Genomic DNA, 17,943 nt, shown 5'->3' with positions numbered 1-17,943 from the left:
ACAAGTGGCTTGTGTTGAGAGAAATAGGTGCCATCTGCTACACCAAGCAGTCTGGAGTCTTGTCTCTCAGGTCTTATTACAGGTACCCTCTGAATAATACATGGGAACCTTAATGCCACATTCTTGTAAGACGCACACAGTTTGTGGGTGCTGTATGGATGTGTATTGGATCAAGCCCTTATTAAATGAGATCATTAAAGATTAACTAATCCACACCACACCAAATCACTTTGTTTTTAAGGAGGGACCTATAGCATATGGATTTACTTTATACCTTCCAGTGTAACTTTATATCTTACAGTTTGACTTTATCTCTCGCAATGTGACTATATTTTGTAATTGCAACTTTCTTATTCATAACTGCAACTTTCTATTTCACAATGTGACTTAACTTGCAGTTTCAAATTGATTTTTTGTAACTGTGACTTTTTTCTTCTCATAATTGCAACACCAGTAAACATATCTCACAATGTAACTATTTCGTAAGTGTTACTTTGTTTCTTGTAATTGTGACTTTATATTTCACAATTTGACTTTAAAGTTTATTTCTCAGAATTGGGAGTTTATAACTTGCAATTCTGACTTTATAACACGCAATTGCAACTTATAAACTCCCAATTCTGAGAAATAAAGTCAGAATAGCAAGATAAAAAGTCGCAATTGCGTGTTATAAAGTCAGAATTGTGAGATATAAACTCGAAATTCTGAGAAAAACTGTCTTTTTTCCTCAGAATTGGACTTTATAACTTGCAATTCTGACTATTATGACTAAACTGGCAATTGCGAGAGAAAAAGTCAGAATTGTGAGAAAAAAAGTCAGAATTGTGAGATAAAAAGCCGCAATTATCTTTTCATTTTTTTTTTATTCTGTGGCGAGAACTAGGTTCCATAGGTTTCCTTGTCATAACTAGAAACCAGGGCTTGGTTTTACTGATGTAACACCTAGCAACCACCTAGAGCACATTAGCAACCATATAACAATGAGCTAAAAACACTCTTAACACCTTAGCAACAGCATAGCAACACCCTGGCAACCACTCTCGAATTATGGCAGTGTTTAGTTTGCAGTGTAATCTTTTGCAGCTACATTGATTTGTGCATTTGTCCAGCCCATGGGTCTCAATGTGTGTGTGAGCGTGTGAGCATGTGCTTATTCTCACACTCCCCTCAAGCCTCAGTTTTATAAGAATGTTTAGTCTGTCGTTAATGCTGTAGAATTCAAGGGAAATTTCTGTGGTCGGGAAAGTAAAACTAAACTTCTCACCGTTAGAAGTGTCTCGGCATGTCAGCAAAAAAGGAGGGAGAAATAGAAACCTCTCATTCACCGTTTCATAGTGTGATTCATACCTTCCTGACCAGAGGAATGAGAAGAAAGAAACAGAAATTAACTGCCTGAGACAATGCTCGTGATTTGCATCAAGGTAGAGCCGTAGAGGCTGCTGTGCTGGTGTTATTTTAGATGGGGGAACTTAAGAGCTCTTGCAAGCAGAGCAGTAAATCTGCACAAAAACAGCTGCGAGTGTTGTCTGGGGAATACAATTATTTTACACAGAGGAAACCCAACAAGTATCTCCTCCAAATTTTTTTCTGGGTTCTTTCTTTTTTCTCTTACGTTCTTAAAGGGATAGTTCACCCAAAAATGTATATTCTGTCATTAATTACTCAATCTTATGTCGTTCCAAACCAGTAGGACTTTCGTTCATCTTCGGAACACAAATAAAGATCTTTTTGATAAGATCTGAGAGCATTCTGTCTTTTCATTGACAGTCTATGCAGCTGACATTTTGACGCTTCAAAAAGTTCACAAAGAGATCGTAAAATGAATCCATATGAATTGAGTGGTCTAGTCCAAATTCCCCGAAGAGACTCGATCGCTTTGATGAACAGATTTAATTTTATTATATAAACATTGATCAGCGAACATACACATAAGCTCAACCGAATCTGCTTGACGCGCAAGAACAGAACTCTTTCGGGAGCTGAAACGTGCTGCGTAACACGAGAATGAACCTCTTTGGTTACTGTCGAAGCTAAACATGCTGCGTAACGCGAGAATGAACCTCATTGGTTACTGTCGAAGCTAAATATGCTGCGTAACACGAGAATGAACCTCATTGGTTACTGTCGAAGCTAAACATGCTGCGTAACGCGAGAATGAACCTCATTGGTTACTGTCGAAGCTAAATATGCTGCGTAACACGAGAATGAACCTCATTGGTTCTTGAGGAAGCTCAAACGTGCTGCGTAACATGAGAATGAACCTCATTGGTTCTTGAGGAAGCTCAAACGTGCTGCGTAACACGAGAGTGAACCTCATTGGTTCTTGAGGAAGCTCAAACGTGCTGCGTAACACGAGAGTGAACCTCATCGGTTCTTGAGGAAGCTAAACATGCTGCTTAACATGAGAATGAACCTCATTGGTTCTTGAGGAAGCTCAAACGTGCTGCGTAACACGAGAATGAACCACATTGGTTCTTGAGGAAGCTCAAACGTGCTGCATAACACGAGAGTGAACCTCATCGGTTCTTGAGGAAGCTAAACATGCTGCTTAACATGAGAATGAACCTCATTGGTTCTTGCTAAAGCTCAAAAGTGCTGCGTAACACGAGAATTAACCTCACTGGTTCTCGCACATCAAGCGAACATGCTTGAGTTTCTGTTTACAATATCTGATGTGTGCATTGATGAAAGTTTATGTGAATAAAAGCATAAATTGAATCTGTTGTTCATCATATAAAGCAATCGTGTCTCTTCAGAAATTTTTGGACTAAACCGCTCGATTCATATGGATTAGTTTTACGATCTCTTTATGGACTTTTGAAAGAGTCAAAGTTTCAGTTTCAGTCTATGGAGGTAAAAGATGTTCATTTGTGTTCTGAATGAACAGTTCGCCAAAAATAAAACTTCTGTCATTTGTTCCAAACATAAAAGACTTTATTTTTTTCTGTGGAACACAAAACAAATTATATTTTGAAGAATGTTCATGCTGCTATTTTTCATACAATGAAAACATATAGAAACCAGGGGCTAAAGGATAAAAAAGCACCTGAAGTGTTCTGCATATGGCTCATGCACTTCTGCTATGTTCAATTGCACATGTGTAAAACAGTTATTGTTAACTAAAACTACTTTATTAAAAAACTATTAGCTATTTAACTATTAAAATATGTCATGGTTATAGTTTGATTTTCATGAACTTTTAGTTCGTTTCTTTTCAGTTTCCTATTTCCTTTGTTGAAGTTTCCCGCCACTTTTACCATCATCACAGCTGTTCATACAGTAATTGAGTTCATTATCTTGTGTATACGAGATAATGAACTCAAGTTACTCTTGGGTTTCTGTTGGTTGTCCGGTATTGTTTGTGCCTTGCACTCTGTCTCGTATTGTTTGCTCTTGTTAAATAAACCTTGTTGTTATTTTGAACCTCTTAATCTGCCTTCCTCATCATCATTTGACTTGACTCGCAAACTTTTATAACTATTACTATTAAACTTTACTATTAAACAACTTTACTGTTAACTATTACTTAAATAAAATACAAATATTAAATAAAAACTTGAACAAAAATGAGAAATGTTGCATTGGCAACTAATTGAAATAAAATAAGGTGAAGCTGGAGTATTTAAATTACTTAAAGTGAAATAAATATAAATTAAAGCTTAGAATTATATTTTTTAAAGTAATCAAAATTACAAATGCATATAACAAAACTACTAAAACTAAAATTAACATATTAATATGAATTATATAAATATTTAATAATAATAGTATACAAATAATACAAAAACAAAAAGAGATTTTTTAATTAAAAAAAGAGCAGCATGAACATTCTTCTAAATATCTCGTTCTGTGTTCCACAGGAGAAAGAATGTCATGCGGAGATGAGTAAATGACGCTCAAATTTTCATTTTTGTGTAACTATAGTATATACCTTTAGATGTATTAAACTTTTCTTCCATTTTCTTCAATCTTTTTCTATATCTTCCCAATTACCCAGCTCCTCACATCTGTCCTCCCATTCCCTCCATCTCATTAAAACCAACATGATATACAGGGACGATCTCAGCGACTTATCAAAGAAAAAACACACTTTATAAAATATTGCCTAAAAAAAGAAAAAAAAAACTGCTATGAACAAACATTCATGGAAAACAAGCAGCAAGAAAACCTGACAAATGTGAATACCAGTAAGGATTTTTGTAGTTGTTATTTTGGCGATCCGGTTTCTTGTGACAGTCGGAGGTCATGTGTGAAAGGTGAAAGGTTAGATTTGGTCTGTGGGCTGGTTTATCCCCTGCTAGGTGGTGATATTGACATAACAAGTGTCTGGATTCTCAAAGAGAACATAGTGTCCTCCACACGCACTCACTGGAGGCTTATCTCCATGAATAAGTGGATAATGTTGGTGCCCATGCTGTGAAAGTGTTTCTAACACGCCATGATCCCACACTGTAGAGCCAATCAGAAACCACTCTCAGACTGGTTTATCACCTCTAACACACTGTAGGCTATACAAACAAACATTGCACTTACATTTTATTTTTGGCCCCGTTCTACTCTCTTTGCCAATCAATGTCTTTATCAGTCATTGTTTATTTGTTTTCAGAGGGTTTACTTAAGTAAATTTTTTCAAGTATAGAAACATGTCTTTCCTCATTATTTTGAACTTAAATCATCACTTGCTAAGAGACACCACAGCGGTGTCCAATTCGTGAACGAATTGATTCGTTCTTCAATTAACCTGTCAAATCGGTTTGCAAATCGCACTGAATGATTTCTTGGTGATTTGGATCGATCCGACTGCATTTGTTCTAGAGTCAACAACTCACTGATTCAAATGATCCGGTCAGAGCAAGTCTCCAGTCAACAAGTCTGACTCAAAATGAGCCAAGAACGGGAGATCTTCTGAGCTTGAGTGCACACATGACTGATGGCACGGAAAGTAAGTTACTAATGCCGTATTTTAGGATTTGTTATTATAAATGAAAATCATATTTAGGTCACGACTGTCAGTTGTTTGGGAACTAAATCTGCTGTAAAAGTGTGAGCTGTTTAAGCCCACTGCATGTCCACATTTGACACTCAAATGTCATTGACCCAGTTATGCTTCATCTAGTCTCAGATTTTTATCCCGTTACTTCGATTTTTTTTTCTTCTTTATTGTAGCCGATTCAACCAAAGATGAAAACATGAGGTTGTTTCTTTTAATCAATTAAATAATAAGTATATTAAAATAACTGAAGTATATTTAGAAATGCATTTTGAAATACTACAGAATATTATTTAAAAAATTACTATATATTTTACATATCAGTTTCATGGACCTTCTGCAGTACTTTCATGAACCACCAGGTGAAAATCCCTGCTTGTAAGTATATGGGACGAGGAAAAGTGTCATCAATTTTAGGTTGCTATCTGTAATATAGCAACTTGTGCAAAGTTCCCAGTGTGGGCAAAACTAAAGTGGGGAGTCTTGTTAAAAAGAATGAGGTAATCTGCTGTCGGCATCCTTTACTCTGTGATCGCTGGAGATTTGAACGCCTTCTTAAGTTTCATGGTGAACTCTATGTGATATATTAGCTGTCCTCGAATGGAGGCAGTGATAGAGAGAAGGAGGATGGGAAGGGATGGAAAAAGGGGGTGTTTAGACAGTGGGACGGCAGGTTTGGAGTTCTCTCCCTACTTCCGTGTGGAGAAACCCGATACCGTCCAGTAACTGTAGCTTTATCAGCATCTAAATATGGGTGGCATCCCAAAGCATGACCCTGGGGATTCAGGTCAACAGTTGTGTATAAGTCTGGGACTCTCTAAGTTGCTGTCATGCCTACACTAATCCAACTAGAAACCCAACTTAGATGAAAATGTTATTGCTCAGATATTGTGCTCATAGCTCATGTTGCTGTCATCTACATATCTACATATCTATCTATATATCTATCTATATATATACATATATATATATATATAGCTTCTGTTTGTTTGCTGATCAATGTTTATATGTGAATAAAGCCTAAAATAAATCTCTTCATCATATAAAGCAATCGATTCTCTTCGGAAAATGTAGGACTAAACCGCTCAATTCATATGGATTAGTTTTATGATCTCTTTATGAACTTTTTGAAGCACCCAAAGTGTCAGTTGCATAGGCTATAGAGGGACAGAAAGCTCTCAGATTTATTCAAAAAGATCTTAATTTGTGTTCCGAAGATGAACCAAAGTCTTACGGGTTTGGAATTGGAACAACATGAGGGTGAGCACTTAATGACAGTAATAATGAACTATCCCTTTAACTAAAGCAAATATCCCCATTTACTTCCCATTAAAGTTTTTCTGCCTGTGCTATTCTACAGTTCTGAATGTTGTCTTCTCCCTGTAGCCCCGTCTCTCTCTCAATCCCTCCTTCTGTCCTAATCAGCACTTGTGTTTGACATGCATTGACTATAGTAGAGAACGCACATACACACTTGCATGTGCTGAGCTAATGCCACTCAGAGGGATTTGTCAGGTCTGGCAGTTCTCCACTGTGTCGACTCTCACGTGGTGTGTCAACTGCCCTGTAACCATGGAGATTCAGCATTTTCTGCCCTGTCATCCAGGGATGTGTGTCTGTACCTGAGCTTGCATTTCTCCATTTCACACACATACACATGCAGACATGCATTCCTCTAGGGCCTCTCTCTCTCTCTCTCTCTCTCTCTCTCTCTCTCTGCGTATTGGGTTTAACTGATGAGCCAGAAAATTAAACCCAGTCCTCAAGTATTTCGAGTCCAGAGTCACTTCAAAGCCTCGCCGAGGAGAGCATCATATGGCCATGCGTGACATCTGCATCCAATTAGAGATTTACATGAACAGGATCCTCAAACCCTTCGGCGTATCTGTCGTAACCAATCAGCCAATCACAAACCACCACCTTAAAATAGATTTAGAAGCCATTTGGATAAGTCAAAAGCACGTTGGACTCTCTTTGATGAGTTGATTGACGTCAACTGTCTTTGATTTCTTATTAATAGTGCTTTTCTAGCTTATTTTATGATGAATGCATTTTCTTTAACCAGACTCCATGGATTTTAAAGACCCCCTGTGGTGAAAATCAAGTTTTTAATGTTGTCTATATGTCTGTGTGCTGTTTTTAATATGCCTTATTATACTTGTGAGCGGCACATATGAGGTGTTTCTGGGTGTTTCTCCCTCATATCTGCTTCGAGGTCTTGATTGTGGCATTTATTTGAGGTTTAGAATCCATTATTCCTGTAATTCTTTTGTCTTTTATGAATTTAAAGAACTCTCATGTCTCATATTCTGTCCAAACACACCGCGTCATCTACGTCAGGTGACCTGCAAATGCGCAAAAACTGTTTCCATTGCAGTTTTGCGATAAATGCGAGTTTTTGCGAAACTGACGTGTTCCAATTGGGCGTATTTTCAATTCGCAATTTTAATTTGCGCAATTTGAAGGGTAATGGAAACGCAGCTAGAGACATATATGTTGAGCGCGTGAAAGCAATGGCCAATCAGAGGTGTTTAAGAATCTGTTCACCTGCGCTCAAAATGCAAGAGGGAAATGCTGGTATCGTCACATTTAATTTGTGATTTGAACACATTTATTTGAACACATTTAAATTTCAGTACCAACTTGGTACTGAAGTCGGATCTTTTGACAGCACTACTTCTGAATCAATTTCTGGTTCAAATACATATGGCTAAATTGAACCAATATGTACAATTGCTATTGTGTTGCGTTTACAGTTGAGTGAGTGGATCAGGTAGTCCGAGCTGGTGCGATTGAGTGGAGGCGGGGACTAAAAGAAGCAAGGGTATAGAGTTATATTCAAGCTATTTCAAGGCATGAATAAGTCATTTTCACAGGAAAAAACTTTTAAATATGTCATTTTGATTATCAAAGATAAGTTTTAAGGGATAAAAGACTTAGCAAAATGCTATATTACTGGAATAACTGAATAAATCTAACATATAAGCTTTACTCTTTATTTCACACTGTCTCATTGATCGCTGAACAGACGAGGATACGCTTACGCAACAACTCTCAGAAAACGGAGCGAGACCAAGGACAGTTTCTTTGTTAGACATCCCAGCCCATTTTCATACAGCTAAATCTTCAAAATTTTCCAGATTATGCAATGCTCTCTGAGTCGGCATATCCAGCCATGACAAGTAGAAACCTGAAGTAAGACACAATGCTGTAAAACTTCACATCACAGTTTTCTAATACATAACTGCACCTCAAAGTTATAAGCCTTGGCTTTACTGAACCAAACATGGTACTTCTAGAAGGTTCAGATAGTTATTTTTGCTGTTTGAGAACAAAAAGTTTATATAAAAGTAAAGGTTTGTCCCATTTTGCATACAATACAAATGTACACTACAAGTACTTGGATGATGTACTTCTTTAACTGAAGTGTGCAACAGATTTCTTTCAGTAGCAACTGAAAAATAAAATAATCTAGGGCAAGGAACATGGTTTTATCCATTGGTTGAAGCAGGTCTGAATGCAAGCTTGAGGTCGATTGTAAGAAAGGTCCAGGATTTAAGTGGACTTAAATGATTGGAGAAATCTGTTTCACCGCAAGAAACTGAGTTATGACATTAGTGACAGTAGTGGACATGGCGAATACTGAAACATGGGTTGAGTTAGAAGTTTAGCGTCACCACACATTGTGTGTTTTTTGTTGGAATAATAATTGGAATGAAGGTAGGAAGGCCATAATAGTGCAGGTTAGCAACCATGCTAAAGCTAGCGGCAACACCATAACTTTCCCTTGAACATGCCTAATTTTTTAAGCTACATTAGCATTTAGCAACGTTAGCATTCCATTTATGACAATAATAACATTTTAATTTTTATACGTACATAATTTAAGTAGCCTACATCATTTAAGACTTAAATCTAAAGTTCACTTCAGCGTCTAAAAGGCTCAAAACCTTCAATTACCCACTTCATTCACTTCAGTGGCACTGCAGCCCTGAGAAACACTTCCTGTCCTTAAGATTGTGTATCAGTGGAAGGGATCCAAACAGTGAAACCTTACGACACTCTGGATTTCACCAAGTGGAGCTTGCAGACCTTCAGTAGTCTTGAATAGTCTGCTACTTCTCAGCTGGCTGGTGGGGGGATTTTTTTCTCTGGTTTGCACCCAGAGAGAAAGTGAAAGCGAGAGAATGAGCAAGAATTTTTTAATATTGCAGCTCTCTGGCTGTTATATTGCTCTTTTCTTATATCACTCTTCTGTCGTCACTTCTGATAGTCCAGAAGGTACTCAAATGTAGAGTGAAGGACTCACCAAAGCCATTCAAAGTCATTTCACATGTTCTGATTAAAACAGCCATGAAGCAAATAACAGACAGAGCACAATGAAAGAGTTTCTCCAGGTCACTATTGGATAGTTTGAGTTAATGCAATGCACTCAATTCCTGACATTTTTGCACACAAAATCATAAATACAATGACTAAATCAATATCCAGTAACCTAAAATGCATGTTTCTCTCTAAGAGGATTCCTAAAGGAATGTACTCATCCTTAAAAATTGCTAATGGAATCTCTATCATAATTTAGAACCAATTTAATAGGATCAAACAGGAATCAGCTAAATATGTTCCAAATGGATGAAATTAAGTTCTATGAAATGAACCATATAAATTGGGTAAACTTAAGTTGATTATTTGAGGATCCTTTGGGATTGGTTCCAAGTTATGAAAGGAATCCCATTTGTTTGACTAGTATACTTTAGTCATGACATTTAACCAAGAATAGCATTTTTATGCATACATGGCAAGGTTGTTTTCTCCCAGCTATAATGTCAAATGTCTTGCATTGGAGCAGAAATTAACAGCAGAAAATGTAGCAACACAAGCAAGAATAACTCAAATGTTCACTCAGGGTTTTAAAGGTTATGAGACTATGATGAGATATGAAACAGCTGTTTTTGTTCAAGTTTTCTGATAAGCTTCATTCAGCAGAAAGCCACTGCTTTTGGTGGAAGCGTATAGGCTACATCAGCAAAGATCAAAATCAGTAGGGAAGAGTGGGGTAAGATGTGTCAGTGGGTAAGTTGTGTTGCCCCCTTAAGCAAACTATAACTATAGCTATATTTTTTTTTATAATAAGGCGTTTCCCCTGAAACTTTTAGCCGTGGGGTAGTGCCAGCTAGTGAACTCTGCCTCCAAATACAGGAAGTTCAAATACAAAGTCTTTGAAATTGTCACTACATTTAAATATTATGAATATGAATGGTTATCCTGTATGAATTAATGAATATGAAAAATATGTTTATATTTTATTGTACATCATTTAGCCTACATATTCCCTCAGGGTTTCACCTTGACATGCGAAGGGCAAAATGTGCCACTTGACCTCTTTTTAAAATAATTCAGAATTGTATTGTCCTTAATATTTTTTATTTTATAGCAGCATTCTACAGTTTGCCTCGAGGCTAACCTTAAATAAAAAGTGACACAGCTTAACCAACTCTTCTCTAACTTCAAACTCCGAGGCTGTGCGTCAAAAGCAGAGTGTGCTGCCTACCTAGGCTGCCTTTTTGGGCATATATTAGTATTTGTGGGTGAGCACGCCGTCTACGATGCCCACCAAAAATACTAGGTAGGCTGCACACTCGGTTTTGAGGCATATATAGCCGGAGGAAACAGAAACTCCGAAATCTTACTGCTAATTTTCGGGCTTCCTTTGCGCTCGCCGGTAGAAGGAAGATCCGCGAACTGAACCCGGTGTCCGGACATCTTCTGCACCTCTCCAGACTGCTCGTCCCTGGCCAAATATCCGCAAAACTTTCGCTTATTTCCCGCTTCCGTCTGTCTGAGTCTGTATATGCGCTATGAATGTATGACCAAAGGACACAAACTCCTTCATGAGAGAGGAGAGACTCAGAGGGAGGGTGAGAGAGAAAGCGAGGGGGTTTTCAGCCCAAAAAGTAAATAAATAAATAAATAAATAAGGAACTTAAAGTCCACATGACTGCAGAATTACGTCATTCCAATTTAAAGCAGATTGTTTAGTTAGAGATATTTTGCTGGGAAATCTTATTTTTATGCATATTTTCCTACTTATTTAAAACAATGTGTCTTCATCGACATAATCAATAGGCTATATGAATATGATCATCTTATATAAGAAATAACCATGGAAGTTTAATTGACAAAATGTCATAGTGCTTGACCTTGTCCAGTATGGATGCAGAATGCACAAAATGACCATTTGCTTAGTTCGTTAAGCTTTATTAGAGCCCTAATTGACATAAAATGAGTCAGTGGTTTGATTAGTTGGGCTGATTGACAACTTCAAACTATCATGAAAACACGCTCCATCTCACACATACACAGTATCATGTGTCAAAGCCTCGAGGTGTATTCGTGTGTCCTGTCGCATGATCCAAAAGATGCACTATGGGCTGCATAAAAAGCTGCATGATTTCTGAGGCATTGTATTTGATCGTACAGCGCCTGGCGTTCGGACTTATACTGTCATCTAGTGGCTGACACGGGAACTACCACAACATCTCTTGACAGAAAGAGCTAATTTCGAATGCCAAATAGTCAATCTGAAAGGACGGGGAGGATGTGATTCTTTCATGTAAAGGGTAAAAGTTGTACTCGCACCTTATAAGTGCGGTACTTTTATTTATTTGTTTGCTTGTTATATTTAAATCGGCTCAACAGTCTTGTGTAGAACCAGGGTTATAATAGTTAACTAAAACTAAAACCATAAAAAAAAAAAAAAAATCTCTTAAAATAAAACAAATGCTAACTGAAATAAAATATAAAAATAATAGTTTGCCCCTTTGAATCAATATATAAAGCTGCCTACTTATCATAAAATCATTCATTAAAAAGGGGGTCTAATTGTAGGCTATATTGTTAGAAAAGAGGTTTATTATTTCCACATAGCCCATATACAGAGGTCATCTTAAAAAACCTCCAGAAACGATGTAGAGAGAGAAATAAATAAATGGGGTGGGTATATTGCACTTTGCAGGACTTTTTGGATTTACTGGCTATTTTATGATGTCTAAGCCACATCATTATCAATTATGAATAGTGCCGTCATATATGAGTAGCTAAGCTTTATCTGTTTGTAATACTAGATTGTGCTGTTCCATAGGTCTACAGCAGTAAAGAGTGATCCGTCTATTCAAGGAAAGAACATCGAAGTCTACCCCTTAGAGGAGCCACTTTAAATAGAGATAACCACACTGAGGTCAGTCTTCAGAGTAGTCTATGAGAACATACGCTCACAAGACTGACATGAGATCACGCTATCCTCTCATCCTACATTTGTAGCATTTTATTTCACAGTCTGGGTGATGTGTCTTTAAAGGTCAACATTTATGTAAAGCCATGTTCTGGGAAGAAAGAACATTTCCTTTAGACTTTTACAGATGTTATAAGCTTGTGTGTCTAACCTTTTCCTTGTTGCTAAAAATACATATTTTTCAGTATGTATTTGGACAGTGGTTTTCAATCTTTTAGATATGTGATCATTCTCATGCAAGGGACCCCATCCCTAAAATTTAAAAGGCCGCTATAAATGTTTTATGTTTAAAGGCCCAATTTACACTGTGAAAAATATTATAAATGTGTAAAAAATATTTGGAAAAATTATATTCACTTAGTACTGCACTGTGTATTATTTTAACTTTTATAATTCATTTTATATTATTATTATTTTTGTTTATTATAATATATATTTTTTTAATTTAATCTAATATTTGTTCATTTTTATCTAAGTTGTATTTTAATCTATTTTTATTTACTTTAATATTTTTATTATTTATTCTAATCCATTTTATTTTAAACTCATTTATTTATTTTTACATTTCTTTACACTGTTTTTATCTAAACATTTTCCTGTACCTAACCCCAGTTTAAAAACCCATGTATGTTTGAGGTTAATAGTTCACAAAAAAATAAATAATAATAATAATCTGTTATCATTTATTCACCATCATGTTGTTCCAAACTTGTGTGACATTCTTCAGTGCAACACAAGATATTTAGAAAAATGACAGAAAGGTCATTTTTTGTCTTCCACAGAAGAATTATTGTCATGTTTGAATAACATAAGGGTGAGAAAATTATGACAAAATTTTGAGATTTTTTTTTTTTTGGAGGGGGGGGGGGGGGGTAGTGTGATATAAATAAACAAGTTTTGAAATTGTTTGAAAAGAATTTATTCAAAAATACATATTTGTAAAATAGATTTCAGGCACTTGAACATGAGAGAATCATCAGTTTAGTGTATAACACAGCAGTGCAGGTAATGGACTACAGGGGAATAAATATACACACGCATAAACATTGACAAGAACTGCTGGAAATGTTTGTATAAGTGCGACATATCCCATTCAGGTGGATGAAAAGTTCTGCATAACAGATTACAAAACAATAAACAGAAAAGTATATATACAAGACTTAAAATTCTGTACACAAACATGCAATCAAGGCTAAGAAACATTCACTCAGACCCAAAAAGTCCTTATTTTACATTTCGCACCACAACTCATCTTGTGCACAGCACTTCAACACATTTATGGAAAAATGAAGACACAAAGATAGAAATGTAATAAATTAAGGCAATATTTAATCACGCGAGGAATCAAAGTGCAATCCATTTGGAAACATCAGAATGAGTTACAGTATCCCCAGGTACATTCTCTGATTGAGTTTCAGTGCAGACCGTTCTGCTCAATGTACATTTTGGAAAGGGACGCCGCCATGGACTTGGCCAACTCCTCGTCCCTCTTGCGCTGCACCTGTGTGTGACGGCACCAGTCGTCATACTCCGGGTTGGGCTGACAACTGTCCAGCAGCACATCATAATGACCGTTACTAAGCCAGCTCAACCATATGGCCGGTTTAGACAAGTCATCTTCGCCCAGGTAGTGCACCATGGTTGATACCGTCGGGCTTTCCACACTACCCCCGGTGGTCAAGTAGATATTCACATTCAGCATCTGACTCATGGCCAACAGTTCTGGATAGCCGGCCCATGCACCGTCCTGGGCCGCGTTGATCAGAAACTCCCCGACGTCTCCTTCGATGATGGGGTTGAACTCCTCCAGGTGGTCGGCGATGTGGTGCATGGTTTGCTCTCTCAGCTCCTTGTGCCTTGACTGGTCCCCATAAGCCGCCTTGGATATGGCCCGGTACAGGCAGTTCCCATCTGGGATGATGTGAAAGCGGTATTTCTGCCTGTCGTGGAGGTATTTGTTCTGTTTCTCCACTTCGGCCAAGTAACGGGTAACCTTGTTGTCAACGTCACTTTTGTTGGGTGTCACTGTGGGCTCCTGAAGGATGCGCAGCTCAAAGACCGGATTGTCATCTTCGATGCTTTCCTGTCTTTTGGGGTCTTTGAGAGCTTCAGATGAATCAGATGAGGGTCTTTGCACAGTTTCAGCAGTTCTGGAGGGCGTGGCATCGCTTAGTAAACATGGCTCGCGTCTTCTCTCACAAACCCTGTAGCTGTCGTTATCAAAAAACCTATCGTAGAGAATTGATTTTTTCTCACTTATCTCATCGTTGTCATCCTCAAAAACGCCTCTTCTGGGATCTAAGTCCAAGACGGAATCAGAGTGGTGATGATTATCTCCGTTAACTGCGTAGGAAACCCGTTTGTAGTGCGTCTCCAGAGGTCTATGGTTTGTGCGCGGCTCCTTCACGATGTGAATAGGCACAGATCTCTCCACACCATCCGGTCGCGTGATGATAATCTCCGCGGTGGAAGTGTAGAAAACCGGCCTCATCGAGGTGGCCTCATAACATGAAAAAGCAGGCATGTTCGCTTCAGTCTGTTCCCCTCCAGATAAATAGCCCGTGTGAGCTATTGTGGCGCTTCCGTTAACGGCGTTTCTGACCACCTCCAAAGAACCCGAACTTGTCGTTGTTGCGTTATTGCCGACACTGGTGAGAGTTACGGAAACTTTCCGAGAGGAGCCGGGGTAGTGTGTTAACGCGCTGCTGTACAAGTGCATTTTCAACGTCCTCCCTTTATACAATGCGCCTTAAGGCCTCGTTGTTACCGAATGATGACAACACGGTCCAAAAATAATCTCTGTCATCAATAGCACCGAATGTGTAGGGCGCGTTTCCATGGATCCTCGTTCCCCGCTGCTACAAAGTTGTCTTGCGTCAGCCCCAAAGCAACCCTAATTTTAGCGCGAGCACTGGTAACCGGACCCCGGGTCTCTGAAACACCGCCCGGGCCGAGGAGACGACCTGCACCCCGCGGGAATGCGAAAGATGTGATGTGTCACTGGGACTCTCGGCGTTTCTCTCGCTTCTGCCCGTGTTTACGCTAGCGCGCGTCAGGGCGGCGTCGCCAGATTGGAATGCGTGCAGTTTGCCAAGAGGCCGCGGGTTCCCAAACAGCTCAGAGGACCACACTGCCTCTCAACAGCGAGGAAGTCCCGCCTCACACTAAACTTCATTGGTCCTACTTAATCAAGAAGAGTTGGCTATAAATCACCTTAAGCATATTACAGACTTTTCTTGGAAATGCAGTCAGGTCGATACGGCATCAACCCAAAGCTTCAATCCAATAAGTTTTTTCCCCCATAAAAGTAATGCAGATAATTTGCTCGTTGTAGCTTTCATCTTTCGTTTTCCCTTATATGGCTTTAAACTCCCATTTGACACGCAGTTTCAGAATTGTGAACATTTTGTTCACACTACTAATTCCCTAATCACATCCTGAATATTCTGACTCATGACCTCATCCCTCATGACATCATATTCTGCAAAGAGAGACTCAGAGCCCTTTTACTGCACCTGTTCTGTGGGTTAGTCCTTTCATAGTTATCTATCTATCTATCTATCTATCTATCTATCTATCTATCTATCTATCTATCTATCTATCTATCTATCTATCTATCTATCTATCTATCTAAAGGGGAATAGTATACTGAGAAAGTGAAGTCACTGAACGGATCATGGTTAAATTTACGGTAAGTTAAACCGATACAAGTTTTAAATAGCTTCCACATAAGTTTCATGCATAGTTCCACTATGTTCTCATGCCCCTTTATGCTTGTGTTACTGAAAGGGAGAATATCTCATGTCCTCCGACAACCTCCTAAAAGAGATCCCTATATACAGGTGCCTATTTAATTGCCTATAATAGTGCACAGGTCAGCATAATAGCAGAGTATTGTAATATATCGAATATGCTAAATGTCAAAATATATCGTTTTGGTATTTTATATAAAAGAGAAGTCATATGTTTTTACCAATAGGTGGCAATCAAATGCTTCTATTACGCTTTTTGGAGTAACACGTCTGCAGTTGCGCAATGTAACACCAGGGGGAACTATTGGTCTCTGTTTATCGGATAATAACACGCCTTTTTTGACTGTGATGACTGTTACACAATCCAGAGCTGTGTCAGGTTTATGAGAAATCGTGAATCATCATCACGTCTTCTCACATCCATTGTAGTAGAGCCAATCTGCATAAAGGCATTACCTCACCGAGTTTTAGGCTAGCTTCTTGTTTCCTTTAACAAAGACGATTATTAACAAATATGTTAAGTTGTTTTGTTGTAACATCCGATTGTTGTTGACATGGGCTATTGTTTACGTCTAGTCTAGAATAACCTGTGCTCTTATCAACGGCAGTAAATTGAGAATTAAGGCCAGCCAGACGTATGACGCAGGCACGCCTCGCATGGAAATGTCAGCGACCTGACCCATATCTACAGACTCCAAATACAGCGTTCTAAGCCTTTACCGCCATGTGCCTCGGTGTTTTGACAGGCAGATACGCTTGGTTTTAAAGGTCTGTGTCTGAATCATGTATGTATATAATAACGTGTCTAACCTGTGCGTGCGCACTATAACCGTTTTGGTTGATGCGCCTATTTGGAACAACAACAGATGAACATTGGGCTCCATACGCAAGAGAGATAATCAGCGTTAAGAATTCTGAGACTGCTGTGATTTGAATTAGGGACGCGTCACAAGGACAGCTGAAGAAACAAGCGATTCTTGCTTTACAACCATCTAATCCCAACGGTCAACTGGGTATCACGCAGCGCTGCGCCAACAGGAAGCATCACGCACGGCTTACAAATGGAGCTGTGACGAGAACCGAGCAATCCTTACTTAGAATTAGTAGCCTACTCCGTTTTTAAAATGGTTCATGACCATTTCGGTAAAAGTTTTCTAACGAGCATTCCTAAATGTTGTGAATGTTTTTTTTGTTTTTGTTTTCTTCACCACTAATTAGCAGCGTAACATAAAGCAACCAGTGTAGCCGAACAAATGACTCTTTTGAGTCGGTTCTTTTAATGAATTGAAAACACGTACAGCGCCAATTAACAGAGTGGTCCGATTCCTGAACCGATGACTCTGACGAGCCGGTTCTTTTCAGTGAATCACGCACATTCAACGTCCAGTGTATTCCAGTTCCGGGCGAATGATTCTTGTGGCTGGTTCTTTACAGTGAATCAAAACACTTATTATTCTGACTCACTTACTAAACAGCGAGTTATTGTTGCAAAACTTTCAATAACTGTTACTGCATGTTATGTTTTACTGAAAACTCGTGAGATTAAATTAAAAGCGCACATTGTTCATTATAATCAGTAATTTCTAATAAAAATACAGTTGTGTTATTTTTAATAGCCTACAGATACGGCCAACTGCTGGGTTGCATGCATGCATGCCGCGTCTAAAAAGTCTGAGAAGTCAATTAAAAACTGTAAACATATTGTACAAGAATTGTTAAACTGGTTTCTAATGGGTTCTATGTGTTCTGATAAATCAGAAATCGTGTCATCATTTAAGATTGCTGAGGGCATTATAATACAGCTAATAAGAACCGCGCTTTAAAACGTTCTAAAAGCATCATGAATGGAACCGGATATTCCTTAGGATCCTCTCAAGCTTGCAACAGCATCATGGACATCTGTCACCTGA

General features: G+C 38.4%; 2 protein-coding genes across 2 annotated transcripts in view; both read right to left on the bottom strand.

Annotated features, from left to right (window-relative positions):
- The window catches only part of kiaa1217 (KIAA1217 ortholog), a 133,991-nt gene extending 123,104 nt beyond the window's left edge, over positions 1-10,887 (bottom strand). Inside the window, exon 1 of the mRNA XM_084399155.1 lies at positions 10,681-10,887. Coding sequence (XP_084255281.1) covers positions 10,681-10,753 — 73 coding nt within the window. The 5' untranslated portion in view covers positions 10,754-10,887. The remainder of the gene's footprint in view (positions 1-10,680) is intronic.
- Positions 10,888-13,146: 2,259 nt separating this feature from the next.
- Positions 13,147-15,498, bottom strand: otud1 (OTU deubiquitinase 1). The gene has a single exon (XM_084398635.1). The coding sequence runs from the start codon at positions 14,998-15,000 to the stop codon at positions 13,696-13,698; it is 1,305 nt and encodes a 434-aa protein (XP_084254761.1). The 5' UTR covers positions 15,001-15,498; the 3' UTR covers positions 13,147-13,695.
- Positions 15,499-17,943: the final 2,445 nt, after the last annotated feature.

This window comes from Rutilus rutilus (assembly GCF_951802725.1).
Source record: "Rutilus rutilus genome assembly, chromosome: 24".
Taxonomy (NCBI): Eukaryota; Metazoa; Chordata; class Actinopteri; order Cypriniformes; family Leuciscidae; genus Rutilus; species Rutilus rutilus.
The sequence above is the reverse complement of the archived record's forward strand: the minus strand, read 5'-3'. Positions and strand labels throughout refer to the sequence as shown.

Coding starts and splice junctions, on each gene's coding strand:
- otud1 (XM_084398635.1), bottom strand. CDS start 15,000: ATGCACTTGTACAGCAGCGCGTTAACACACTACCCCGGCTCCTCTCGG.